Source organism: Corylus avellana, chromosome 2 (genome assembly GCF_965113065.1).
Source record: "Corylus avellana chromosome 2, dhCorAvel1.hap1.2, whole genome shotgun sequence".
NCBI lineage: Eukaryota > Viridiplantae > Streptophyta > Magnoliopsida > Fagales > Betulaceae > Corylus > Corylus avellana.
Genome location: NC_142491.1, coordinates 1,832,948 through 1,860,508, shown reverse-complemented (window position 1 = coordinate 1,860,508; position 27,561 = coordinate 1,832,948). Strand labels below are relative to the sequence as shown.

Genomic DNA, 27,561 nt, shown 5'->3' with positions numbered 1-27,561 from the left:
CTCCATGACAATTGTGTCCTTTTTTCTTCCTCTACAAGGGTATAAAGGTCATGTTTCTACGAATTAGGTGAGAACTCAACAGTTTAAATTAGCCTAAGAATATCCAATTACTTATATTGAAAGAGTATTGTTATCCCCACAAAAAATGAAAAGACACAAATATCTTCTTTTTTTTTTTTTTGTCTTTTTTCTAAGCAAGAAAGGGAAAGGGGTCACAAATATCCTTATAATATAACACTGAATACTCTCAAATTCAATTGATCTTAAGAGAATCCTGTTCCCGCTTCTACAAGCCAATTAGTTGCTTCCTTAATTACCCGTTAACAAGACCCTAATACGACAGGCATCCAAATATAAGGTTCTATTCCAATCATATTCTAATTTTCCAAAAAGCAAGTAAAGGTCATTCTTAGGAGGCAAGCTGAATAGATCTTAACACAACTTAGTCAAATTCGTAGGCCATTCAATTTGACGGAATTGAGAGCACTTTAATCATCCCAAACAGCCCTCAACATTGAGGCTGAAGCACAAAGAATAATGCTGTCGAGTGCGTGAGCAATACACCAGAAATTTGAAAAAATTTATCAAAATAAAATCCTTCTGGTTGGAATCGGGGAAGGGCGCATATGAGCAATGTTTTTCAGTAGTTTCCTTTTGCACAAATCCTCAAAACCACAAGCTAAATATTATACATGGCTCCCCCCATCTTATGCATCTAGGAAAAACAACAGGATGATCAGACAAAAAAAAAAAAAAAAGGAATTAACGCTAAAACACACCTATACCCTCCTCTATACATCCCCCACCGCAAAATCTTATGTACTAGATTACAAAGAAATTAGAGATAAAAGCCACCTACTTCACCCCAGAGATGGGTGCCTGCAAGAGGTAGAGAAGTCTGAACTACTAGAAAACAGATATGGAATTAAAATTCCTAACATCCCCTCGACGCCCCCTCCCTCCCCTCTTTTTATCCCACCATAAAAAATCACAAACACATTTAGAGATCAATGATTACTCTTGCAAAAACTGACAGCAAGCTTCAATTGTGCTTCAATCACGCTTTACACAAAGCCGCAATTCCATTTGGGAGTTGGCTCATCAAACGAACTAGACAATCATCCATGTGTGTACTAATTGTAGATTTTCACTGGCTTCTCAAATGTGTGACGATTCTGCGAAATTGAGATGAAGTCATCAACAAAGGGAACAATCACAGAAGAAGTCCCAAAAAGTTCTAAAAAAAAATGGAAAGAAAGAAAAAAGAAGACTACCCCCAAAAAATTCGGAGGTATATATATTTGCATGCTCAAAACGTAAACTTGGTTTACTATGATCTCTCAAATAACCATGAAGCTGCTAATGGATTGCACCAGCAAGTTGCTGGTATTACTACCACCACTACTAACACAACAGGCCAGCGCAATGGGTGAAAGAATTTGATGTGAGCATAGCATTTGTTATCTTTCGTTTTTTCTACTCTAAAGTCCCACCCAGAAAAAGTCCCAAACAATTCTCAGGTATAAAGTATTTGCATCCTCAATACAGTTTCTAAAGGTCATTTTAGAAGGGAGGAAAGGAAATTTCAAGCCCAAGTCTCCAACCCTTGCACTTAATCAGAGATGGTTGTTCCACATTCAACATAATCAGAGACATTAAAACATATTACAAGGAAATCACATACCTGATTGGCTGTGTACGACCTTTTAGGAGCATTGTCCGTGTGTTCCAACCCAAGATACTGCTCCCAAGCACCATAAACATCCCTTCTCTACAAAATGAAAAGTGGCAAGAAAAATAAGGACACCATTTAAATGACACCACCTGGGCATGTTGAGAGAGAGCAGTTACACAGACCTGAAACCGACTGGACACAATGTCTGAGTCCAAGAGGTACTCTGGACGACCCAATGACAAAAATGCAAACTTCCACTGAACAGAAACAACAAAGTGCAAGAGGAAAAATGAGATGACATTCAACAGCAAACAAGGAGGCACAGCACAAAGTATGACAACAAGAAGAAAATACCTTAGAGAACTCCTCATCAGGAACTTGCAACTTTTTCTGCACGCGCACTTTAACTTCAGCTAATGTTTCACCCTCATGGATAACCAAGAAAAATGGTTCCCCAAAATTTTGAACCTGCTGTTAGATCCAAAAAAAAAAAAAAAAAAGGTAGAGGAAATGCAAGATAACCAAGAGATAAATAGCTTCATAGCAAAACAGAGATTCAAAAATAGGAGCTGCCTCCCAAGGTCATATAGAAGTACTCACCACCTGGTTCTGCGCTGTATCCTTCATAAAATGATACACATGAATTAAGCGATCATGAGGACCAAGGTTTTTCTCCTCTTCAGGAATCTGTGGAAACATGCAATCAATATTAAAATCTTGCATAGAAGACAAAATCTACATTCAGACACAACAAAAACCCCCCAAATTAAAGAGACTACTTTAATACGCCATTCAAGTTTATTTGGCCAGCCACTGGTAATTAGGTGAGATCCATCCATCTCATACACACAAACTAAGAGGAAGAATCCGTTGAAAAAATTTCCACTCCCGCCAAAAGTGCGAACCTGAGTTCATCACTCCAAGCTGATTCCTCGGAGAGTTAAAGCAATCAACTATTACAATACCATTGGGGTATAAAAGTCACACTGGTTGTATTTTCATAGAATAATTTTTTTATAATTAAATGAAATATCATTAAAAGCATACAGCTACACGATGGAATTCAATAACCTAGCATCAAAGAAATAGAAAATACACAGGCTATTCATGCATAACTGCATAGATACATGATATATTTTCTATGTATGCACCTTATTCTTATGCTTCTATTCACAAACCATAAACCACACCTCTCAAATGAGTACTGCAAAGCCTCCTAGAGTTTATTTCTTTTGGATTATTGGACAACTAAGGATTGTGTAAACCATGCATCCAAAGATTATTGAGAAGTTCTGCTGTCCAACACATCACACAAGCAGTTATTTTTATAGATTTTCCAAGGCCCTACGCATGTCAAACAAGGAGAGTTGGCAAGGGCTAAGGTGTCTTCTAATTTGATGTCAATCTGACCATCAATTGCAGAGCCAACGCTTGATCTGCTTATCAGACCAGGTCTTGTTTCAAAAATCGAAATCAAAGGCAGAGGACTAAAAAAAGGGCACACGCACACATATAACGGACAACATAATGACCTATCTGCCAAGAAGAAAAGTAGACTTACCTCCTCAGCACGTAATGTCCAATACTGATCATTAATATTCTCGATCTTTTCACTGAGCGGGAAAATCTGCAAATAAACAGTCACAGAATTGAAGAAAAAACAATCATGTAAGAATGGTCAAGTTATCTCAGACAGATTTGAATGAACTTAAGAAGAAGGCTGCTGCTAACCTAAAAGCCAGAATAAAATATGCAGGAAGTAAAAATTTGTGCACTTCTTGCATCTGCCAATTACATATACAAAATATCTACATATATGTTCATACTTCCAAGAGAAAGTGTCACTCTACTTCAGGAATTATGGGTACAACTGTATTGCCTTTTTGTACTTTCTCTATTGCACAGAAAAAAAAGACCCCCTTCCAAGAACTCTCTTCCAAAATACTTCCCCACGCAAAAATTATTTTCCTTCCATTGACTACAATACAATTTTCTTTTCCATTGAATTAACTGTAAAGAGAAGCTGGTTGCTTGAGAAAAACAAGACGCAAATGGGTAAGCAGAATGGAAGAAGCAATTCTTTTACGCTGGATGGAAGGAGATCCTTATCAACGAGTACTTTATCTAGTTTGACAACATACTTTGTCTCCCTTCTCAACTGCACACCAGTAGCAGACTGATCGGAAACACTTCAAAAGAATTTCCTTCTCAATGGGATAGAAAACGAGTTTAAATATCAATTGCTCCATCACATGATGTCTGCTTGCCTTTACAGGTTCGAGGTTTGGCAGTCCTTGAGGATTTTCAACTAACTTTGGAGGGGTTAATGGATAATGGACGTTCACCAAGGAGAAGTTTGCAGAAGGACATTCAGATCAGATTCATCTTAAGCATAAATATTTAATATTGTAAGACAGACACATAGAACTGGGGTTGTGGAAAACAATTTGGTGCCTAATATATCTTTTTAAGGAAAAACAAAGAAACAAAGCAATAATTTGGCATGATTGTTGAGAAAATAAATGAAACCAACTTAGTAGATATCTGATTGTTTTGAACAACATTTGACAATCATCACCAGTACTGGTACTTACATGGCTTCCAGGTAACAAAGGTTAAAGTCTAGCAAGATCAAACTGCTAGATGCTACGAATTTTAGAAATTATAGCAAAGAAAAATAGTGGTTGAATGAGTTGTATACCTAATGACTGCCAATAATTTTACATGTTTATTATTAACAAGAAAATTTAAAATTCATTCCTTACGTAGTTAGTTGAATATATATATATAAACAAACAAGGAAATTGTACATCATATTGGAATTAAAGAGATTTGACAAAGTACATTCAAAATATACCATCAACTACTTCTGGGTATAATACCAGGGAAGTATTCATTTTAGCTACTAGATGTTTCTATTCAGAAGAGAATATTAGTCAGAACAATATCCATTACCTTATAGATCTTGTGATAGAAAACTTCAAGCAATCTAAGTTCTGCAATGGGATGAGACAACTCAACCTGTTCCAATAAAAGACAATACTCGGTAATTTTTCTTACTATTTTTCTGATGCATGCAAACAGCAAATTTTGTACATAGCAACAATGAGCACATGGTGCAAGGCTATTACAGATTAAAAAAGAAAATGCTCTCACTAGGAGGTGAAATGCATGTTAGAGTAACCCAAATCAATTAACACACTTCCAATTATAATCAAAACAAACATCCCATTTGGGAAGACAATAGTAGCAAGATTACCTTTGTCTTTAGGTCATTAATAACATCTCCGACCGTGCTCTGTTTTGGTAATCTAATGGTATGGATTACAACCTGACAACACAACAGCAATACATTAAGTGGCACAAAACTCGACATGATACAATCAAAGAATGATTTAAGAAAATTGATTGCTATCTGCACTCACTTCTTCCTTTGTAGCATGATGAAAAGCAACTTTCAAAGTTTTTAGACCTTGCAATTCTGGCAGAGGGATATCCAATACTTCATAATAGAGAATGTCAGAACTCTAAGAAGAAAAAAGAATACATGCTTTTATCAGCCACTGGAACACATTGGGTAGCAAAAAAAAAATGAAGGTAACAAGTCCAAAACAGAGTAGCGCCCATGTGATAGATTACCTGATTGTAGTGGACCAACATGTCAGACAAATGTTCCACTCCTCGGTACTTGATAGGTTGGGGTTTAGGTTGCTGGGAATAACAGTTGTGAGATGTGAGCCTTATTTTGGATGGATCATCCATGCTAAGATGCTGAGCTACTCTCTCCACAACATCATCGTAGGTGTGAAGTTTTGACCTAGAAAATTACCAAAAAAGAGAATAAAGACCTACAATATATAAATGAATCAAACTGAAGAACCCCAATACAGAGTACTGCAGAAAACATTCAAGGAGTATGACCAACTTACAATTCAAGGCAGAATTCATCCTCCTTTGGCTTCTCCAAAGATCGAAAGCGAACAACCTATTTATAATTATTTTGTAGTCAGACTCAAAAGGTATGGTCAATGAATAGAAATGCAGAAAAAAATAAAGCGAAAAAGGAAAATAAATCTTGTGTAATAGTTTTACAATAAAAACATGAGCAATGTCACGGATTTTAAATTGACCCATAAGAGTAAGCAGTTCTATTTTCCTTGGTAATACAACTTGTACTCACACAGGACTAAATCTGTTACCTCACCCTTCCATCATATCTAATATATATATAATAGGGGAGTTTTAAGTAGGAGAGATTAATATCGTGACATGAGGCATTCTTTTATGCCAACAACTGTCCATATTATATATTAGGAAAGTTTTAAGTAGGAGAGACTAATATCGTGACATGTGGCATTCTTTTATGCCAACAACTGTCCATATTTAAGTACAAAACAAGCGTTTAGTTTTTTTTAATTGAAACTGAAACAAACTCTATAAAACGTTGTGCCTTTCTAATAAAATAGCATATCTAATCTAATATCTTATCTAATCTAATCATATCTAATATCTATTCTAATATATATATATATCAACTGTCACGTTTAAGTGTAACAGTTAAAATAACAATTTTAGTTTATTTTTTATTTTTTATTTTTTTATTGAAACCAGAACAAACTCTGATGAAACGTTGTATCCAATAAACATTAAAGCAAACTTCTTTTCCATACCTCTCTCTCCTCACTCTGTTTTTCTCAAATGTCTATGGAAAGCCTCTCAAGGGACAACTATGAAGATGAAGATGGCTTTGGGATGGTCTACATGCCGTAAGGTGTACGGCCAGTGTAGTTGTACATGTGACTAGGTTTTTGATGGAAAATATTCAGAGAGGCATGCGGTTTGGTTCAAGATATTTTGGTGAACAAAGCAAAGCAATCAGACAAAGGAATAATAGAAGCAAAACAATCAGAAAGAGCGAGAAAGAAAAAGATTAACGATCATGTTTGGCTCTCATCCAACCGAGTTTTGAAGGTTCCTATTTTTTTCACGTATAGAAATTTGGATTTCTTTTTTTCTTTTATTCTTCATATTTCAACTTTCACTCAAGAACCACTTCCCCTCTTTTTCACGTTTAGAAATTTGATTTTTTTTTTTTTGTCTGTTCTTCATTTGTGATGTATATTTGTATAGTTGTTGCCTGATGGTGCCAATTTGATTAAAAAAAAAATTAGTTGTACTACAGCAAACGAAAAGAAAATCAACTTTGTCAACAATGTTCTTATTTTGTTTCTAGATCGTCCTCCTGTTTAAAATATTTCAAAAATCAAATTTGATTCTGTTTTATATTTCTCACATACTACAACAAGAATCTCTTATATTTCTTTTTCTTTTGTGCTTCTTGAGAAAAAACGGTTTCGTTTAGTTTGTACACTTTTTTTTTTTTTTTTTTTCTCTTAACGTTTCTCAGTTTGTTTTGATTCAATATTTTGTTTTTCCTCCATTAAATGGGTTAAAATAACAGTCTTTACAGTTTAAAACATCACAGACTACAACAAACGAAAAGAAAATCATCTTCATCAACAAGGATCTCTTCTCTTTCTTTTTCTTTTTGTGCTTCTTGAGAAAAAAACGGTTTCGTTTAATTTGTACACTTTTTTTCTCCAAACGTTTCTCAGTTTGTTTTGATTCAATATTCTGTTTTTGTTTTTCTTTTTCTTTCTGTGCTTCTTGAGAAAATAAAAAATAAAAAATAAGCTCCTTTTAATTTGTACATTTTTTTTTTCTCTCCAAACGTTTTTCAACATTGTTTCCCTGAATTCATTATAAAATTTACAAAAAAGGAAAATTAAGCAATTAGAATTAAACCAAATATATAAATTAGAATAGAAAATAATGACAAAAATCGAAAACATAAGAACAGGACCACAAAATATAAAGACAAACAAACAGAAAATGAAAAATACTATTATAATAGAAAAGAGTTGTCTTTGCTATAAACTTTTTTTTTTACTCCAATAAAACCTTTAAACCAATGACAGCTATCAATTAAGCAAATAAACGATGTGCATTAAACATAGGAAAAAAACTATCAATATACAACATCGTAAACTAAAAAATCACCATATCTCTTATCAAAAACACTAATAGAAAACTTTATAACCTGGTATTTACTATTTTACACCCACTAATTATTATTATTTTTTTCCCTCCTGTCATTTTTAAAAACAACCCGTGCATTGCACAGGGTACAAGCTCGTTTTTATTAAAGTGGGGGGTGCCATTTTATCCAAGGACAACTGACTAAACTTGGCAAAATGCAACAGCACCTGACGAAGTAAATGGATGGGTAGGGATTCCCTCACCCACAACAATCAGGTTATTCCGAACCCACCCAATTATCAAATAGGTCTAGTATGGGTTGAGGTTGTTCAACTCAAAAACTGAGTTCATCCAATGCAACACATCCCAATCTACAATTTTATAATACGCCAGCAAACCCACCTAAGTCCAGCTATTATAAGACAAATAGGAAAACGCCATTATGGCCCAACAAAAGTCAGCTAAACCCAAACCCAACTCAACAACTAAATTGGTCCAGCACAACTCAGGATTTACCAGACATGACAGTAGTCCAGTCCTACTGACATAAAACGATCATAAAAGTCTTATAGAAGATTTCAAAACATTATCTTAGTCATTATATGTCATATGCGATTGTTTATGGTAAAATTTAACTAAAATATTTATATAACATGGAATGCTACACTTTTAACAAAATTTGCTCTCCAAATGGTGTGTCACAATCCCATGAGATGGTGACACATTTCCAAAATAATAGATTACATAGGATTGTGACATATCATTTGGGTAGCATATTTTGGAAGAAAAAAAATTGGGAAGTGTAGCATTCCTCTTATATAACACCTTGATGGTTATCCCATGTAGTATTTGTTATAAAAACCAGTGCTCGAACTTAGCAACACACTGCATACCAGGGATGCGGGATCACAGAGACCCCTTACCCATAGTTAATGCACACTCAAGATGTAGCATAAAAACATGGAGATCCTTATGTCCACATTAAAAGGGTTCACCATATACCTGACGATTATGCACATATTCCAAGAATGAAGGAACATCCGGATAGCGACATTGATCACTGCTTCCAACTTGAGGGGACTTCTGAAAGCAAACGATGTCCCCATCTTCGAGCTGAAAAATGCAAATGAAAATAAGTCCATAGAGAATATAGAATAGTACTTCGCAACAGAGAACTATAGAGCAAAGGTAAGGAAAGAACAAATAGAAAGTATTCAACTACATCTGACAAAAAATCACAAAGAAAAACATTTGCAATTAGTCATCTATGACATATACCTGACTAGCACGAAAAGTGGTCTTCTTGTCAATGCGTTCACACATTATATTCGGCTCAAACTTTATTTCCTGAACATCAAAGAGGAGGTTAAGCTAACTGGTGGAACAAGACAATAAACTATGTAAAGTAGGCAGGTGAGAAAGATAGAAAACAATTAAACAACTAACAAAAATGATTAAACTAACCTCATAAAGTTCAATTTCTTCATCAGGACCGAAACCAGCCATTTCATTTAGTTTTATCAATATTTCCGCTGGCTTCCCACTACCCTTGACAAACAGCCTCCCAACATATCTGACATCATAGAATAAAATAATTAGTCTTTTTTTTTATAGGTAGAATAAAACAATGAGTCGTCTCATGCAACTATAACAAGGAAGAAAGAAGGAAAGATAAATTACCGGAGCACCTCTTTCAGAGGGTCATAATATTTAAAGAATAGAAGAATATCATCTTTAGTCTTTTCAGGAGGAGGAACAGGCCGCAAATCCTGAAAGATTACATATATCAGTAACAGCACAGAAGAGAGATGCATGTCATCAGCTATCCAATCTACAATGACAAGAGGATAACTTTCACGAATATGAAAGACGACATTACCTGCCCGACTTCTACTTCTAGAAACAACTTTAGCTCTGCATTATTTGCCTTATTGGAAACTTCTCTCAACTGTCCAACCTACAAAGCAGCAAAGTGCTATAACAAACATAGATTTCCATGCTATCAACAAGCTAAGACAACCATGTGCACTTCTTAGAGAGCAAAATACAACTTCAAAATCACATTAATAGCTACCTTAATAACGCATTGTCCCAAAATATTTAAGCCTAGTTATATAAGATCAACATAAAAAGCATAACAATTACGAGTTATACCACAAATATATGTTTATCTATGCTTGAGCATACGTTTCCATGCAACTGAACCATACTTTCAACAAAAACATGAAGCACATTATAAATACTGTATAGGAAAATTAGGGTAGACAATTTTTTACACAACCAGCCAACCCAAGAGAAAATTAGCAGGTTAGGATTGAGGAACCTAACCCGTTTAATTAAATGGATCAAGTTAGAATTAACATATATAGTCTTATACCCATGCCTCGACACGATCCGAACTAGACACGTGACAGAAGGATCGACATTTTTTTACACGACCTAAGAACCCAACAGGAAATTAGCGGGTTAAGATTTCGGAGTATGACTCATTTAATTAAATGTATCAAGTTAGGATTGACCTATATAGTCTTATACCCATGCTTCAACACGACTCAAACCCAACATGTAAATACGAATTGCCACACCTAAGAAAAAACACAATCTCGATCATAATGGGGATTCCTGTGTTCATCGAAAAAGATAGAAAACATTAAAAAAAGAAAATGTTGAGTATTTCCAATTACATGAGAACTAATAGAAAAGAAAGAAGGATTGGGATAATATACACACACTATATTGAGTTTTGGATACAAAAATAATTCTATTCAGCTCGGGTTGGACCACCCTTATAAATGATTGACCAAAAATACCTAGAGTTGACATTTTTTATATTTTTTGACAATCAATTATCTTTATCCCCTCACCTTTTTTTCAGTTATATTAAACTTGTACTCTACATCCTTGACATCAGCTTTACTTATTCCAAACCCCTAGATTCTGAAGTTTACTCTACAATTCAAATTTAACATCAAATCCTCATCCTTTTTTTTGAACTTAGGATCTCATCTGCAGCACCGGCCTATATTGGGACAGATCTAATATGCTCATCTATAACCAAGGCCCAAAAAAAACTCAATCTTGATCTTTGACGTACACCTTCTGAGCAGGAATTCAATTGCGATATCTCCACTAGCTACTCCTCTATCATACATATTTTAAATTACAACATACGGAAAAGAAACTCCTCTATTTCATACAACATACAATATCTCCCAATCACCTCTCTAGATACCTTATTATATGCTTTAAAACAAAAAAACCATATGAAGGTCTTTACCAATTTCTCTATAATTTTCAATTCAACGGCCTAAGTTAAAAATTAATTTCCAAGCCAAAGTGATTCTACGACACATTATTCTATTTCTGAACTTAATATCACTCATTGTTTCAGACAGCTTCACGGTGTAATACACTTTATCATGAGAATTGATACAACTTCAAATATCTCCATTGTTCTTATATATAGGTGTTCTAGTAGTTTTTCCCCATTCATCAAACACCAAATGCATCCAAGGTATATTCTGATTCTTTGAGCAGATCAAGATGGGGTCAAATGATGAATACACATAAGATCAAAACTCACAGAATACTACCGTGTAATCCTTGACAAGGTAAAAATTAACAAGTACATACAGATTGAACTTCCTCCTGAGGTGTCAGTGGTCGATTTGGCCGGTATGTATGGTTTTGACGTTTTGCCCAAAACCAGAAACGTTGAAATTGCACTGGTATACCAAACTCCTTGGCAACTTCTTCCTGAGAAAAATGCAATATTTAGAATAAGATAAATATTTTTTTTGATAAGTAAAAGCCAGTTTTATTGAAAGCGTAAAGGCACCCCAAAGTACACCGGGAATATACAATAGGATCACCTAACTAGATAGAGAAAAGCGAACAAGGAAATCATCATAGCTAATAGACACCGGAAAGACATACACCACAGTCCAAAGATACAAAGTGTGGAAACAATAAGATAGTAAATCTTCCAAAGAATAATATAAATATAAATATTATATTATTCTATTATATTATTATATATTAGAATAATATAAATATAATCCGACAAACATAAAAATAAATAAATAAAGGTGGTTTAACAATGAGTATCAAAAAAATGTCTTGCTATAGTCAATCTAGAACATTTTTTATAAGGAAACAAATGTCTGATATAGAGGTCACCACAATAATCATTCAAAAAAAAACCATTCTAGATTGATCTCAATTAGGAATCCAAAATAAAGCAACTACAAGGCGTATGCAAGAAAAAGTCTATTTACAAATTACAACGAGATAATCGATTGAGAAGAAAGAAAAAAAATGCTGCTATCAGTATTGTAGAAATGACAATTTCACCATGATAACAAGGAGCAGCAGCCTATACATACACTAGATGTCATAAGATGCACTTTTAGTATTTACTTCATTGAAAACACAACCAAAAAATTTTATTAAGTGGACCCAACAAAAAATATTTTCTCAATTGTGGACCCCTCCAAAAAACACTTCTCACCCACCAAAAGCACTTCTCACATTTATATCACATCAACACACTTATTTATACCCAAAAAAAAAAAACACTTTTCAAAACCACTATCAACCATGCCCAAAATTGTTTATATAAATCGTAAAACAATACATAATATACCTTGAAGAAGTTAAAGATCATCTGCTTTTGAATACGAAAACTATGAACTTTTTCATGATCAACGAGATCAAAATATAAATCCTTTCCAATCTGTTCAAGGAGGTCCTCATTACGCGCAACCTGCAGGCAATAATGGAACTGATGAATGATGCTCATTTAAGCAACAAGAACAACTAGAGAAAGTGGTAGTTTGTAGACATTTAAATTTATATGCAAACACACACATGGCCCACACAAACACAAAGAGGGGAGAGAGAGAGAGAAGATTTCGAAAGCTGTTAACCTTTATGATAGTATAAAGATGCGCCTCTGCTTTTTCCTTTCTCTTTTGCTCCTTTTCTTCTTGTTCTTTCTTCAACCTTATCTGGATGCAACATCCAAAGCACATATTACTTAGTTGAGAACAAAGTATACGAATTTTAAAGTAAAAAATATGTATATCAAAAATCTTACCCTAAGGTGTTCTGCGATGTCCTTCTCATCCACATTACAAATTATTTTCTCCTTGTCACTTTCGCGTATATAAACAAGCATATATGCGTTTGAATATTTAGTAAATTTAAATGGAGAATTATTGAATCCAGGATTTGCCGGCGGCAACTGTTCATGCAGCAGAGAACAGAAAAGGCATCAATTAAAAAAATAAATGAATCAACATCCAAAATTGGATACAAGCAATGCAGAGAAAAATATTACCTCTTCCTCACCACCATACTGCTCCTCTAATGCCCTCTTTATATCTTCTTTTGTCACTCGTTCATCATCAAATTTAAACCTAAAAGCAACAAATCAGTGTTTAAAATCTAACAGCAAAAGGGAAACATCAAGATGTTAATTAGATTGGGGTTGAACTTAGACAGAAGAAACAAAAGCTACTTGACTACATGTCAGAAAACATGAATTAGCTTCAATGACCCAAGTTCCATGAATGCATGACTCACTCCATGTACCACTTTTAAAGGAAACTATAAACCAAAAGTAGAATGGCAAAGATGATGAGCAAGGCTCTAGTTGTAAACTTTCCAAAACTCAGAAATCATTAAAGCTTCATAGACTTGATAGCATTTCAATAAACATTAACGAGCTTGATAGCATAAACACACAAGCATATCAAAAGTTTAACGAGATAACAATGAAAAATTAGAAGAATGCTGAAACCACCCAAAACGTTTGAAAACATCATTACCACTGATCAGATAGGGTCGGCCTAATGTAAGCATAATAGTGTCCACCATGCACCCCACCACTGTGAACCAAAACACTGCAATAAAAAAACAGTAGTTATTTACAATCTGCAGATGCATTCTATCAATATTATGTCATAACAATCAAAGAAGACAATAAAGAAAAAGGATCATATGGTCATCAGCTTACTCTTATCCAATTGTGTCGGGCAAATTTACACTATAATTACTAATATAACATATCTAACCAGCCAGCGCATTAGAGTAACCACTACAGAGAAATAAAATTATATAAATGACACTTGAGCAGGGACAGGTCATTAAAGAAGAAAGGTCATATGGATAGCTGTCACAAAAACAATGTTATAGTATGACAGTCAATCTAATGATGTGCACCACTACGAAGATGAATGGACATGCCTCCACTCACTTTTACTCATAAAGAAATATTTAAATGGAGTTAGCTTAGAAGCATAGCATTCTGGCTGCAATGTTAGGGTAATCACCTAATACTAGAAGATGAAGCATATAAATTATGTCAGCCACTCGTACAATGTAACCACCATTTCCGTATTTCAAGCTCAGCACAAGATACTAGATGAAACCCTCCATCTGATGGTTAAACAATCCTAAGATCTTATATTCAACAGTTTTGAGGACTCTTGAGTAAGTCAACAATTTCTCAAATACTACCCATGTCAGCCTTCTGTCTTAAGAAAGCTTCAAACAAACATTGCTGATAAGATGGGTCCCTCCAAAAGAGGATTGTTTAAGATCAAATCCATCTATTGCTCACTGGCTTGTTCTAAAGGGTGTCACTTTCTTTGAAAAAGTGTGTGGCAGACTCAGGTTCCTTTGAGGGCAGCCTTTTTCGCGTGGTCAGCGGCTATAGGTAAGATCCTCGCCATAGATAATCTTAGGAAACTAAACATCATCGTGATAGACAAATATTGCACGTGTAAGAGGAATGAGGAGTCTATTGACTACCTTCTTCTTCATTGTGGCGTAGCTTATGCCATTTGGATTGCCTTTTTCAGTTGTTTTGGGTTGTCCTGAGTTATACCTAGGCATGTAATCAATCTGTTTGCCTGTTGGTGGACCTCTAGCCGTCCACAGAGTGTTGCAGCGTGGAAGATGATGCCTACATGCCTGTTATGGTGTTTCGGATGATGGACAGTTGCTTATGCTTTGCCACTGTCGATTAGTTTTAGTGACTTCCTTGTTCTTTTTACTTCTTCTAATTAGGTGTTTCCTTTTGTATACTTCCTATGTATTTATTTCTCCAAATGTAGTTACTTTTTGTGTACTTCTAATCCAACATCAAGATCTTCCACGGAGCTGTCGTCCAAACAAAAAACACAACCCTTGAAGGGGCTTTATTTCTCCAAATGTTCTTCCAAGGAAAGGGGGAGCCAGAAGGGGACTAAGCGCATGATAGAAAGATCTAACCTCAAGAGGTACAAATTAACAAGGAAACAAAATTTACAACGCCAAGTGTGTGGGTAGTACTGAAGAGCAATGACTCTAAAGCTCCATCTTGCACACAAAGCACCGACTAATAACAAATTGTTTCCTTCAAATCCACATCTGATACCTCCATAACTAGTTTCTGAGTAAAGCATCATTAGAAATCCTACGTTGTATAACACCCAAGCCCCCTCTGGAATAGGGTAAGAAATATTGTTCCAATTCACAAAACAAAGTTGATTTAGTAAATATTATTTCAGCAAGTGACTCCCAAGGATTTACTTACAGCAGCATTACATCTAACCAAACCCACATTTAATTGGGAGGGCAGTAGAAGTAATACCAGCTTCGGGAGAGAAGATTGACAAGGAATGCCAATACTTTTGGATAATATTTTCACTAAATATATATTTAGATCTGAGACGTTAAAGAAAAAGTGCACTATCTATAAAGCACGGACATGACTAAAGGAATGCTCCAACTGTCAGACACCCCCTGAACACCAAGGTGTCTCACGTGTGGAAGAGTATCCAGCGTTAAATTTAATGAAGTTTCAAACCATACCAAAAATAAGGACAAGGTTTTTTCTTCAAAACTTTTATAGATTTAAAGGGTTCCTTCAAGGAAAGCCAATAAAGTAGGACTTTAGGAGTACAAAAGACTCTTCAACTCCTGTAATCCCATGCGACAACCAGAGAGAGACTGGAAACCAGAGGAACAAGGGAGAATGTGGTCCCCCTGCTACCATTGATTTGACCAAAAGGTTGACCCCTTCCATATGTTTTCTTATTGCTTCTTGTTCTTCAGTTGTGTATTATGGCTAAATATTAAGAGTTGTGAAATATATATATAAATTATAATTCAGTTCTTGTATACAAACTAGGGCTTGTGGAATCACTTTATTCTATATGACTTCATTATATTTATAATCTTAAATTTCAAATTAAACAAGTTCACTGAAAATTAACATATACAAGTGTACTAGTGCCCGTGTCCTACATGTTTAGAATTTGCTGTCTCACCATGTCTTGTGTCTGTTTTCATACTCTGTAGAGCACCGTTTTCATACTCTATAGAGTACTGTTTTCATGCTTAAAGCAGTGCCCACTCCTCACTATTTACAATTACCTAGATACATGACGCAGTACATCCAGCCTATGTTCCCAAGAGATGCATCCAATAGAAAAACTACTTTATTACAAAGTGTGTACAAAAAGTTTACCAAATAAAGCAAAAAAATTTATCCAATAAAGTAATGCATACATCATAACCCCATAAACTGACTATTCATACCTGTGAAGCGTGTAAAGGTTGCGAACACTCCTGTCTGCCTCAGGCGATAGATACTTGCCATTCTCTCTATCAAGATCAAGTTGCAAAGGGAACTCATAGCGGTCATTTATCTGTTGGCAATCAGTGGAACAGGTGATTATAATTACAGGAGTTTAAAGGCAAATGAACTATGAGAAAAAAGACCATCAATGAAATCCATAATCATAAGAAGCCATATAATCTAGTCTCTTTCAGATTGAGTTAAAAAGCTCTAATGATCTGTCAAAATATGGTCACAATACATAAAACAACGACTCCTTCCCTGCCTGATTTTCTATTTTAATTAAACAATGTGATGTGAATTCCCAGGCGTGTTGACCTGAGAACTGTATACCAGAGTGTGATGTTGTCAGTGATACCAATTGTAGCACAAGCCAAGTTCATTTTCATGTTATTATAAAGGTGAGTTAATATGCAGTATGCACATCCAGTAGAACAGTAAAATTTGAAATGGGAAAATAAAAGCAACATATGCTTTTTCTTTCTTCTCTTTTTTTCTCAATTTTGTGCATGTAGATAGACAACACACAAAGTAGGGGGAAAATGCATAAAAATATGATAGGAAAGTCATCAAAATGGAAGATGCAAAGAATATAGATACTACGAAAGTCAACAAATTCAGATCCACTCTACTACTCACCTTTACCATGGTATCCCGCATAAAATCATACTCGAACCGTTTTAGCTGAAGTTGAAGGACGGGAGGAAAATCAATGAACAAAACACCTTTCCTAGCATCCTGAAACGTCAAAAAGTATAAATTTTATTTAAAAACCACGTTCATATCGTAGTCATCAAGCAAAAACACCTAATAATATTAGGTAATCCAATTCAAAAAGAACAAACGCCAGCTACATGAAAGAAACACAGCAGTAAATGGACAAGGAAGAGATTTGTTAAAATGTACGTTCTCAAGGAAACAAGATAAAATTTATAACAAACTATGCCTACACATGTCAGGAATTTACCTGTAAACCATATTGTTCAGCATGATACTTATTATCACCCTCAAGACGTTCCACTTCCACATACTTGTCAAAAGAAGCATAAACATCCCGACAGCCTTTGACATCAAGCTGAAGATCTACAATCAATACATCAAAAAGTTCTATGAGGCCCATAAAATCCATCTCTAATAATGTAGTAATTCACTGTCACCTAATATATGTACCATAAAATGATTCTTTTCTTGTGGACTTATAGTCCACATTGATGCATTCAATGTAATTCATATGGTGCCCTTCAAATAACTGCTGTATTGTACCCTCCACAACAGTTCCCTGGGTCAACAAACCAAATTTCAATTCAAATAACCTCCAAATCAAACATAAAAGAATAAGTGCAAAAATTCAATACCGTGAAATCTTAATCTACCTTCATTTTGTCTTCAAGCTTTTCACAAAGCACCCTATTAAGTTCTTGCACATCATGCTGCATGAACGAGTCATACGTGTCCCATCCAAAAGACTTTGTCAACTCTTTTGTTGCTACACTAGTGTCACTATACTGGAGCTTGTAGAATAAACTCTGCAGAGCCAGAGGGATGCTCCCTGACGGCATATCATTCTCGGTTGTTGGCATGTGATACACAGCCTGAAATAGAAAATCATATATATGAAGCATCATTGTAGAATAGCAGCAATACGACAAGGTAAAAAGGGCAACTATGCTAACCTTTCTGAAGTAAGGAATATGATACAATGTCTGAAGAAGAGAATTCATGTAGCATGTAGCTCCTTGGTTTTTAAGTCCGACATAACCAGTTTCCTTCTTTGAGTCATGTGACCAGTAATCAACAACCCTACGTACGGCAACATCAGCTTCAACGATGCATGTATCATTCACGAGATAACCTCTACCAGGGTCATACAGTTCACCAAGAGGCATGAATGAAGTGAAACCCCAATCACTCTCCCGTGCATTGAACTGGTGCTGTGTTTCTGCAAGATGCAAAAAGATGGTAATTATCACCATGAACAAGATTTTGGAAGTAAATGGCAAAACCGTCCCCTAGGAGAGGGAGGGCCCTCAAAAAGGCAAATTAAACCAAAGCACAAAAGTATGCATATAAATACAAATATGGAAGTGTTTTTATATTTTCCACTTTCTTGGCAAAGGCACCTTTGTCTTTTAGCACTTATGATGGCAGTCATACTGGCACTATGACTTTAGCTTCTTGTCCTCAACATTCCACTAAATTCTATAATTTGTGCATTCAAATTAGATTAGAGACTGCTATAAGTAGAGCACACCAGTGCCACCCTTAATGACTCTGCATGTAGCAACATCTAAATCGCCATAAATCTATTATGTAAAATACTCAAAGACATCCCACACCAAATCCAAACAATAAACCCTCTCTCTCTCTCGTGGGTTTTTTTATCTAAGCTGGATTTGCACATCCCATGTCGTTCAACACAAGCACACTGAATATTTTTGCTTGCACTTGGCCTCCTAAAATGTCCAGGAATTACAGTCCACGTGTTAACTACATCTAAATCACCAAAAGCATCATGTAAATCGATCAAAGACATCCCACACCAAATCCAAACTTTGACCACCATGTAAGCATCTATAGAAATGTCTCAGGCCTCACCAATGCATCCCCAAAAAGTGATAGCACCGGTGAACATATAGACCTTATCATTATACAATTAAGGACAGGCGACCCATATTCTCACCATTACTCTTATACATGCATCACCAATCTATTACTCATCACTCAACAGATCAGTTCTAGTAAAATCCAAGCTAGTCAAACCTCCCAAAGCCTAATAAATAGACCAAACAACAAACTAACCATTCATAGGCAGCCTGCACCATATCCTCTCATCTCCTCCAGTTGAAGGGAAATTAAAATATAACAAAATCACTCATAGAACCAACAGCCTCCAACTCCCAATCCTAGAAAGGCTCTTTTTTTAAGAGGTAATCGAAAGGTACTTAAAAGTGTAAGGCGCCTCTAGGTACACAAAATATACAAAAGAAAAAACCTAGCTAGTAGGAGCAAAAAGAATAAAGAAATCATGATAAATAATCACCACAAGAGAAACAACATGACACGAGTATTGAAGAAAAACAACTTAATTTCCTCAAATGTCCTCTCGCAGTCCTCAAAATTTATGCCATTCATTTCCCTCCAAAGGCACCACAAAAGGCACAAAGGCACCATCTTTCACACAGCTGCACTCCGCGTGCTACCGGCAATCCACCAACAAGCATACAAGTCAACTACTCATCTAGGTATAACCTAAGACGATCCAAATCAACTGAAGAAAACATTCCACATGACACAAGCAACCTCAAAATGGAGAAGAATGTGGTCCACAGACTCTCCATTCCTTTTACACATGCATCACCCATCGAACACAATGTCATGCCGCTTCATGAGATTATCCATGGCAAGGATCTTCTATAAGGAAGCTAACCAAGTAAAACATACTGTCCTCAAAGGATCCTTAGTCGACCAAATACTCTTCCAAGAGAAACAAAAGCTATCATTACAACCCAAGACACTGTAGAAAGATTTAACAACCCTCTTTTGGAAGGGACCCACCATATCTTGTCTACACATTCCCGTCTCATTCTAGATAAATACAACCTGAAGAACGAGGCAAAGACATACACCTCCCAATCTTGAGTCACTCTAATGAAGATCACATTCCACTTAATGGCACCTCCAGAAAAATCCACGAGAACCGCAATAGGAACATCCCTAGCGCAAGCAATACCAAATAAAACTGGAAAGGAATCTTTACAGGTCATATCCCCACACCAAAGATCATACCAAAATCTAACATTGGAGCCATCTCCCACCTCAAATCTGGTGTGACTACGAAACTTCTGCCAACCCCTCCGAATATTATTCCATAAACCCACCCCATACATCCCAACATGCTCAATAGGACACCACCCTCCCCAAGCATTTTATGTTTAGAGTCCACCATCATTCACCACCAAGCCTCTCTCTCAAGCCCATAGCGCCAAAGGCTCAGAGCCACTCAACTAAGAGAGCATGATTGAACCTTATATCAAGTTCCTAATCCCCAAGCCATCCTTAGAGATCAGAGACTTCAAGGGCTTAATCATTTAAACTGAAAAGACTATAAATGAATGTGTTTTAGTGACATATTGCATGGGTGTCACTTAAATTATCCTTTTCTTAAATAGCTGCTTCTACAACTATTGTCTGAGATCCGGGCTGGAGCTGGACATGCGCTGCCATTCCGGTCCAGCTCTAGCCTTTAGATGTTCAACACAATGCCAGGTGGCTCCTAGCCGTTGAGAGCGTATGTTGTCTTAATGTTTATTAGTGACATATTGCAAGGGATGTCACTTAAATTATCCTTTTCTTAAATAGCTGCTTCTACAACCATTGTCTGATTTTTAAAGAAATCAATTGATCTAGAGCCAAATAATAGGTATTGTACTACAACAACAACCAAACAAATCATGCAATGCCCATGGAGATGCAGCTTGCTAGTGAAAAACTCAAATCCGGATATGCACTTGGTAAGTACACAAATTTTCTAAAGCCAATACTTCACATGCCTTTGATGCCTTTATGCGTTGAGCTTGTAAAAGTAATACCAATTTACCTCATTTCTTTTATCTATTGATCACCTGCCACACCTCTATAGTGTGTTCATATAACTGCACAAAAGGATTCGTGTGGGTTTGACCACTCATAATGTTGCCGTTATATGTTCTACTTCCTTTATTCTTAACACCCAATGTAAATAGTGTGGGGCCAATTTGCTACTCTGAAACTTGAAATACTGCATTTGTTGCAACAAAATGTTGGTTAACTCACCTTCATTTTTCTTTTTTTTTAAACGTTGGTTAACTCAGTCTCACCTTGATAGCAAAATGTTTCCATTTAAAATTTAAAACCTAGAAAATTTTAGTTAAGAGATAAGATAAGAAAGCAAGTTACTGTAAACACACCAGATCATTTTCTTTTTCTTACTAAATTTGAGAATAACTCATAAATGTCCACACTTACTAGCAAAAGGCATGCTCAAAAAACAAGCCACCAAAAGGGAAAAGTGCATGCTTCATAGCATTTTATGTTAACTGCTTAGAAGTCATCATACCAAGCCTTTAGTGGGCATTTCTTTGTATACATCATGTATACTAGGGTTGCACCCACTTGCGCTTTTCAATGAATTACTTATTTATCAAAAAATAAGTCGTCATACCAAAATCAATCACCAACAGCAAACAATGTAAAGCCACAACAACTAGCCAAGACATTTTCTTTTTCCTCACGCTGCTTGATCAGCTGGGGAAAGAAAGAGTATGTTTAAAGAGAGGCTTTATTTGAAGACAAAACAGTTTTATTTAAGAAAAAAAATATACAACCGCCACTTTCCCTGTCAAACACTGCTTTTCCCCATCCAAGAATCTCCATCTGCTCAAAGTGGGTGAGCTAAGTGGCTGCACTCTAAAGAAGACTGTCTACCTCTACTCTAAAAACCCTAAACTTCTCCCATCAACACTCCTCCATGTCCTCCTGCACCTCTCCCATGAAGCCTCCACCAACTCAAGATTAGTCCACCCTTAGATTCAAACACCCACTAAATAACCCAGCAAGCTTCACCAATCAAAAGACTCAAATCAACAGCGTCTATGAACGACCTACTGTAAATTCACCAACACATTAACGACCTTGATGTTCCATTTCTTGATTTTGGAAGGTATTTAGGGTTTGATAAAGAGTTAGGATTTGTGATTGGGTGGGTTTTGTACACAATATTAGCAGGTCAGAGTACACAACAGTAAGAGGGCAGTCACACTGCTTCATCAGGGATTGGCAGGACACGCAATATACAAAGGCAGTTGGATGCCCAGGAAATGAGGAAGTACACAAGTCAATGCACAGTATAGTGGGCATTGGGAGCAGTATTTCTTGAGAGGTTCAGTGGAATGGTCACATACAGAAATTTGTATCAGTGTGAGGTTCTCGGTTTACTCAATTCTTCTGCACTCAACATATGTGGTAGATACAGGCAAAATCGTGTGCACACACACGCGCACAAGCAGACAAGGAAAGTCTCTCCTGTTGCAAATGACCCATTTACAACAAGTGCTCATCCCCAGTCAACCATGGAAAATAAATTGTGTATAATACTTATCAAAAAAAATAATACCATCCTAAAATCCTCTCCAAAATGTTCATCAAAGTTGAATAAAAGCACGCAAAGCACTTTTACCACCAGCAGATAACAGTAAGATCTCTTTTTTTTTAATATAAGTAATCTCATATTCATTCAAAGGTGCAAATGTGTAACCCAAGTACACAGGAAGTATACAAGAGAGAAGCCTAGCAAGTGGCAGAGAAGCGACCTAAAAAAGAATGAAAATTCCAAAAACTACAATATGAGGCAGCAGCCCATAGAAAGAGTAGATGACAGTAAGATCATTAAAGACAATACACTAGTCCCAATTTAACACCCAACTATACAAATATTTCTTTTCTTTAGGAGTAAAGTGGAGAGAGTACCTTTTCTAATTGAGTATTTATTATGGATTTGATTGATAACAGACAAGCTGAACTGGGCATATCTACTCCACCCATATGGCAAAGCTGTCGAATCTGCAACATCTAGATACATAGACAAATGATCGACATTGTTCCCCTTTGGGAAGATTAGTATCCGCCTGTCAAGGGCAATTAAACACAATCATTTTTTTTAATAAGTAATCAAGATATCATCAAAAACATAAAGTGCACCCAGGTACACAAGGAGTAGTTGAACACAAGATCATAACAAGCAGCTAACAAACATAACCTAACACACTGGTTAAATGGATGTAACGACTGTATCAAATGGAAGAGATTCAAATACCATTTGAAGCCTCCAACAAGGAAAATATCAGAGTAGAGCTTCTTGGTATTAAGCCTTGAGAAATTTTCAATTGTCCAAGTGAACCTTGCCGACGGTGGATCATCCACTGCCTGAGTGTCCACTGTATTCGCTGTTTCTGCTTGTGCTACTAAAAAATAATTAACCAATCAAACAAAAAGTCTCCATTCATATGCTAAGGAAAGTACAAAAGCAAAAGAATTTTAGATGCCAAATCTCAAATATCAGAATTTTTTTTATATAAGTAATTAAAATATCATTAAAAGCGTAAGGCGCCCCCAAGTACAAGAGAAGCCACCTAACTGGAAGAGGCAAAAAGAACAAGATCATGATGACTAATTATCAAGGGAGAAACCAATGCAGCAGTCCAAAGATACAAAGACAAAGTACACCAGTATTTGCACCAATTAAGCAAAACAAAGTACAAATTAATTACAAAATGCAAAACTCCAACATAAACCCTAAAATGATCAACACCAATGGCCCAATCATTACCCCAGAACACACAGGATGACCCAGAAATGATAAAATAAGAATAAATCCTGAATTACGGTGAACAAAATCCAAAACAAATTACAACTTTTTCTAACGCAAATTGCACTCGTCCTCTTGTTTCCTCCTATTTCTAAGCAACCAAACAAAGCAGAAACAATACACTTTCGATGATCACTCACAGAAGATTACAAGACAAAAGACAAATACTCAATTGAATAGAAAGTAAAATAAAAACAAATCAAACTAGTTACAAAAATCCATATTCCAAGACAAACCCTAAAACGATCAACACCAATGGCTTCGAAAAACGTTCAATCCTCACTCACCTGGGCATTACAAGGCAGACAAAACACAAAGACTCAATCACACATCAATTTTGCTGTCACAACCAAACCAGAACTTCACAAAGGATTACAAGACAAAATTACAAACACTCGATCAAAATCCAACCCACCCCCCAACCAAGATTTTGCATCAATTTAAAAAGAAAAGACAAAATAACCAAATTACTACAAGAATCCAAATTCCAGCACAAACCCTAAAACGATCAACACCAATGGCCTTGACAAACATTTAACCACCACTCACACAGGCATTACGAAACACAAAAAAACACAAAGACTCAATAACGCACCACCTTTCTTCCAAAATCAAAGCAGAAACAGAACTGAACATAAAAAAACACAAAACCTTCGATTTTCCTCCAATTCCCATCCAACTTTCTCAAGAAAGAACCACGGAACACAGAATCTCACCTTCCATCGGCTGGGGACCCTCGGGGAAGTCACTATGCGGGACCAGCATCTCCTCGTCGTCCTGTTGCTGCTGTTGCTGCTACAAAAACCAAACCAAACCAAACAAAACCAAGGTCAGTACCACTGCTCCGATCTGGTGCTGCGAGCCCTGGCGACTACCGTGGGCACGCAGATACGGCAGAAATTCAACAGAGATGTGCGAAACGACTCGCTTTGAGGATCAGAGTTGAATTGAAGGGAAAGGAGGATGGAGATTAGGGAATTACATCCAACGGAGGAGGCGTCATCAGAGTCATGGGCTTGCGGATTATTGGCCGTCCGATCGACGAATCTTGAGAGAGCTTGCGGTGAAAGAGGCAGCAAGAAGGCTCTGCAAGTTAGCAAAAATGGGTGTGGAAAAGAGGGCCGACTGGTTTAGTTCGAGAAGAGGACAGTGTCGGGATTTTGTGAAAAGCACGAGGGTACGTTGGGGATTTGGATTTTGCAAGTTCAGGACTCGGAGTCTTCGGTTTTTACTCTCCAGTTCAGAGCAACGAAAAGGAAAAGGCATTGCTGTGCATTGCTGTGCATTGCATGTATGACGGATCGGTCCTTTGCGTGAATGGTGTTTGGGCCTGGGCCCAACCCCAAAGGAAACCATACGGCCCAATCTCAATCCACCACGCCTTGCCACTTTTTTTTTTTCTAAAAAAGTGGCACCCGTCATTTAAGCATATAAGAACTAAGAAGTGCATGCTTTCTTATTAATGCTTTTTAAAAATATATAAAAAGCACATTCTCACATAGTATTTTAAAAAAAAAAAAAAAAAATTATTCTTACATGTGAAGACATATATGTTACTTTTTTGAGAAATGCTATGGATATCAAATCTTTTACCAAAAGAGTCTTACCAAACTGTGTGTAGCTCATTCATCGGTACTATTACATTTCTTTTAATTAATTATTTTGTTTATCTCCAATAAATTAGTTACACATAAGTTTAGTAAGCATCTCTTTGTAAAAAATTTGGATGAGCACTCCCCATCGGCCCAATTGTACCGCAGTTATAAAAGAGTTAAGTTTTTAGACTTACTCTTTTTTTAATAACATGTTCAAAGGACAAATGATACATTTAGACTGTATTTAAAGTCTACAATCCAGTTTATAGGAAATTTATGTCTTTTTAATATTTAAAATATTAAATAAATATTATTAAAAAATAGTAGTTAAAATGGATAAATGTAATAATTAAGTGTTTTACTAATGAATGTATAGCATTAGTGGCTTTTTATATAGAAACAAAAAGAGAAAGATTGGTGGTTTTATTTCTTGACAATAATGGAGCGGATAATTCTTTTTCTTTGTAGTTGAGTTGCCGTATAATGTCTATCACTAAAATTTGTCATATGTAAAACTCTAATGAAGTGCAGGTTGGATTCATGACTAGTGTGTAAGCATTTTTTATTAAAAATAAATAAAAAAATAAAAAAATCTTCTCTCTTTTGTTTATTTTTTAATACAAAAATATTAACAAATAACTTAAAATACAAAACATTCAAAATTGTTTTAACATTTATATCACATAAAAATATGTTTTAAATAAAAATAAATAAATAAATAAACTCTAAAAAGTATTGATAAACATATATATGTTAACAAGAATGCTAGGAACTGGGATAATTCCTATTTTTTTTTTTTCATTTTTTAAAAATAATAGAGGGAAATAATGTTTACATATGGTTATATTAAAAAAAAAAAATTGAAAAAAAAAATCCAAATTTATCTGAAATTTTACGCGGGTTCCTAGCATTACTCATATTTTAATGGTATGCGTGCATAAAAACTCTAGAATTTATAACATTAAAACCAAAAGGTTGGTCCATGAATTTAGAATTTATAATATTAAAACCACAACTTTAAAATTTATTGGCAAACAATGAAATTACTTTAAAAAAGTAGTGGGAGTGCAATACTCTTTGACACGTATTGGGGCTCTTTCTCTTGTTTTCCATCATATATTGGAACATCACTAGCGGCACCCTCTAAACTTTAAAAGATCTTGGCGGATAGGAATGATTAGAAGTGATTTCTCATCCATATTAGAATAATAGAATGTATTTTGAAGAGTGTTTTTCTTTTAGTTTTTTTTTTAAAAAAAAAAAAGTTTAGATGTAGTAGGTAAATTTTTATTTTATTTTATTTTATTTTTAAAAAAAAATATTCAACTGGACAAAATGGCTTGTTTGTCGTTGCATTCAAATAAGCTATCAAAAGGGTTTGGAGAGAGTTGCTCGTTTGCTGTTGCAATTGTACTATATTGCAAAGGAGGTGCACCCAGTTTTGTAAAATCGATTTATTATGGTGTTCTACTAGGTTCAGGGTTTTAATTACTATAAATACATGTTATAGAAGCCCAAAGAAAATAGTTTTTGATGTTATTTTGTTGTTTATCAATGGAAACACTTGAATAATGGTTTTCTATCAATTTTGCCTCAATTCCTTGATATAATCTTGGTTTGAGAAGAATTGTAATTCTTGTGTTTATTGTTTTGTGAGCTCACTACGCCATGCTGGATCAGTTGATATAAGAGCCGAACAACTTTCATGCCATGGCATGAAGAAGATGCAACAAAGGTAACAAATATGTAAGCCTTGATGTTATGCATGAGCGAAAAGAGACATCACATGATGAACAAGTGGTGATTCGTCGGCAACACATGGAAGAGTGGTTCGGTGCAAGATTTAGGTGATTTGAAGAGCAAATCAGACTCTTATCCGGTCAACTTAATGCCATGAGAGACCCAAATGGTCGTCAACGTTAACCAAACCTGCATTATGCGGATCGATGAAGACAAGTATATCATTGAGAGTGAATCCGACAACCCATTTGCTGGGCGCAAAGCATGGAAGGATTCCTACATAGAGCAAGGCCGAGCTAATCGGTGGGAAACATGACTCAAACTCGACATCATGGAGTTTCACAATTTCGTGCAGCGTGAAAAATTTATTGATTGAGTAGTTGCTATAAATGAGATTTTAGACTTCATGGAGGTGTCTGATGATTAAAGGGTCTTTTTAGTAGAACTCAATTTCTAGGAGCTAATGTGTGGTCACAGTGCT

The 27,561-nt window shown here is 35.7% G+C and overlaps 1 protein-coding gene across 3 annotated transcripts; it reads right to left on the bottom strand.

Annotated features, from left to right (window-relative positions):
• Positions 1-428: 428 nt before the first annotated feature.
• Positions 429-24,920, bottom strand: LOC132168238 (ubiquitin C-terminal hydrolase 12). Of its 3 annotated transcripts, none has more exons than XM_088512923.1 (32): positions 24,728-24,920; positions 24,462-24,540; positions 23,194-23,341; positions 22,848-23,005; positions 18,017-18,282; positions 17,717-17,935; positions 17,514-17,622; positions 17,311-17,426; positions 16,983-17,081; positions 16,304-16,413; positions 13,546-13,620; positions 13,056-13,134; positions 12,813-12,959; positions 12,643-12,723; positions 12,360-12,479; positions 11,348-11,470; positions 9,594-9,671; positions 9,395-9,483; positions 9,179-9,287; positions 8,993-9,061; positions 8,717-8,827; positions 5,605-5,660; positions 5,315-5,492; positions 5,101-5,202; positions 4,935-5,006; positions 4,631-4,696; positions 3,237-3,302; positions 2,276-2,362; positions 2,030-2,143; positions 1,858-1,932; positions 1,685-1,771; positions 429-1,175 (listed from the first exon to the last, which is right to left on the bottom strand). In XM_088512923.1, exons 1-32 carry the CDS (start codon positions 24,755-24,757, stop codon positions 1,134-1,136), a joined length of 3,360 nt encoding a protein of 1,119 aa, XP_088369049.1. In that variant the 5' UTR covers positions 24,758-24,920; the 3' UTR covers positions 429-1,133. The 3 variants fall into 3 exon arrangements, with proteins under 3 accessions (XP_088369049.1, XP_059435346.1, XP_059435345.1); XM_059579363.2 differs by having other exon boundaries at positions 2,030-2,146; positions 23,194-23,338; positions 24,728-24,917; XM_059579362.2 differs by having other exon boundaries at positions 2,030-2,146; positions 24,728-24,916.
• Between the last annotated feature and the right edge of the window lie 2,641 nt (positions 24,921-27,561).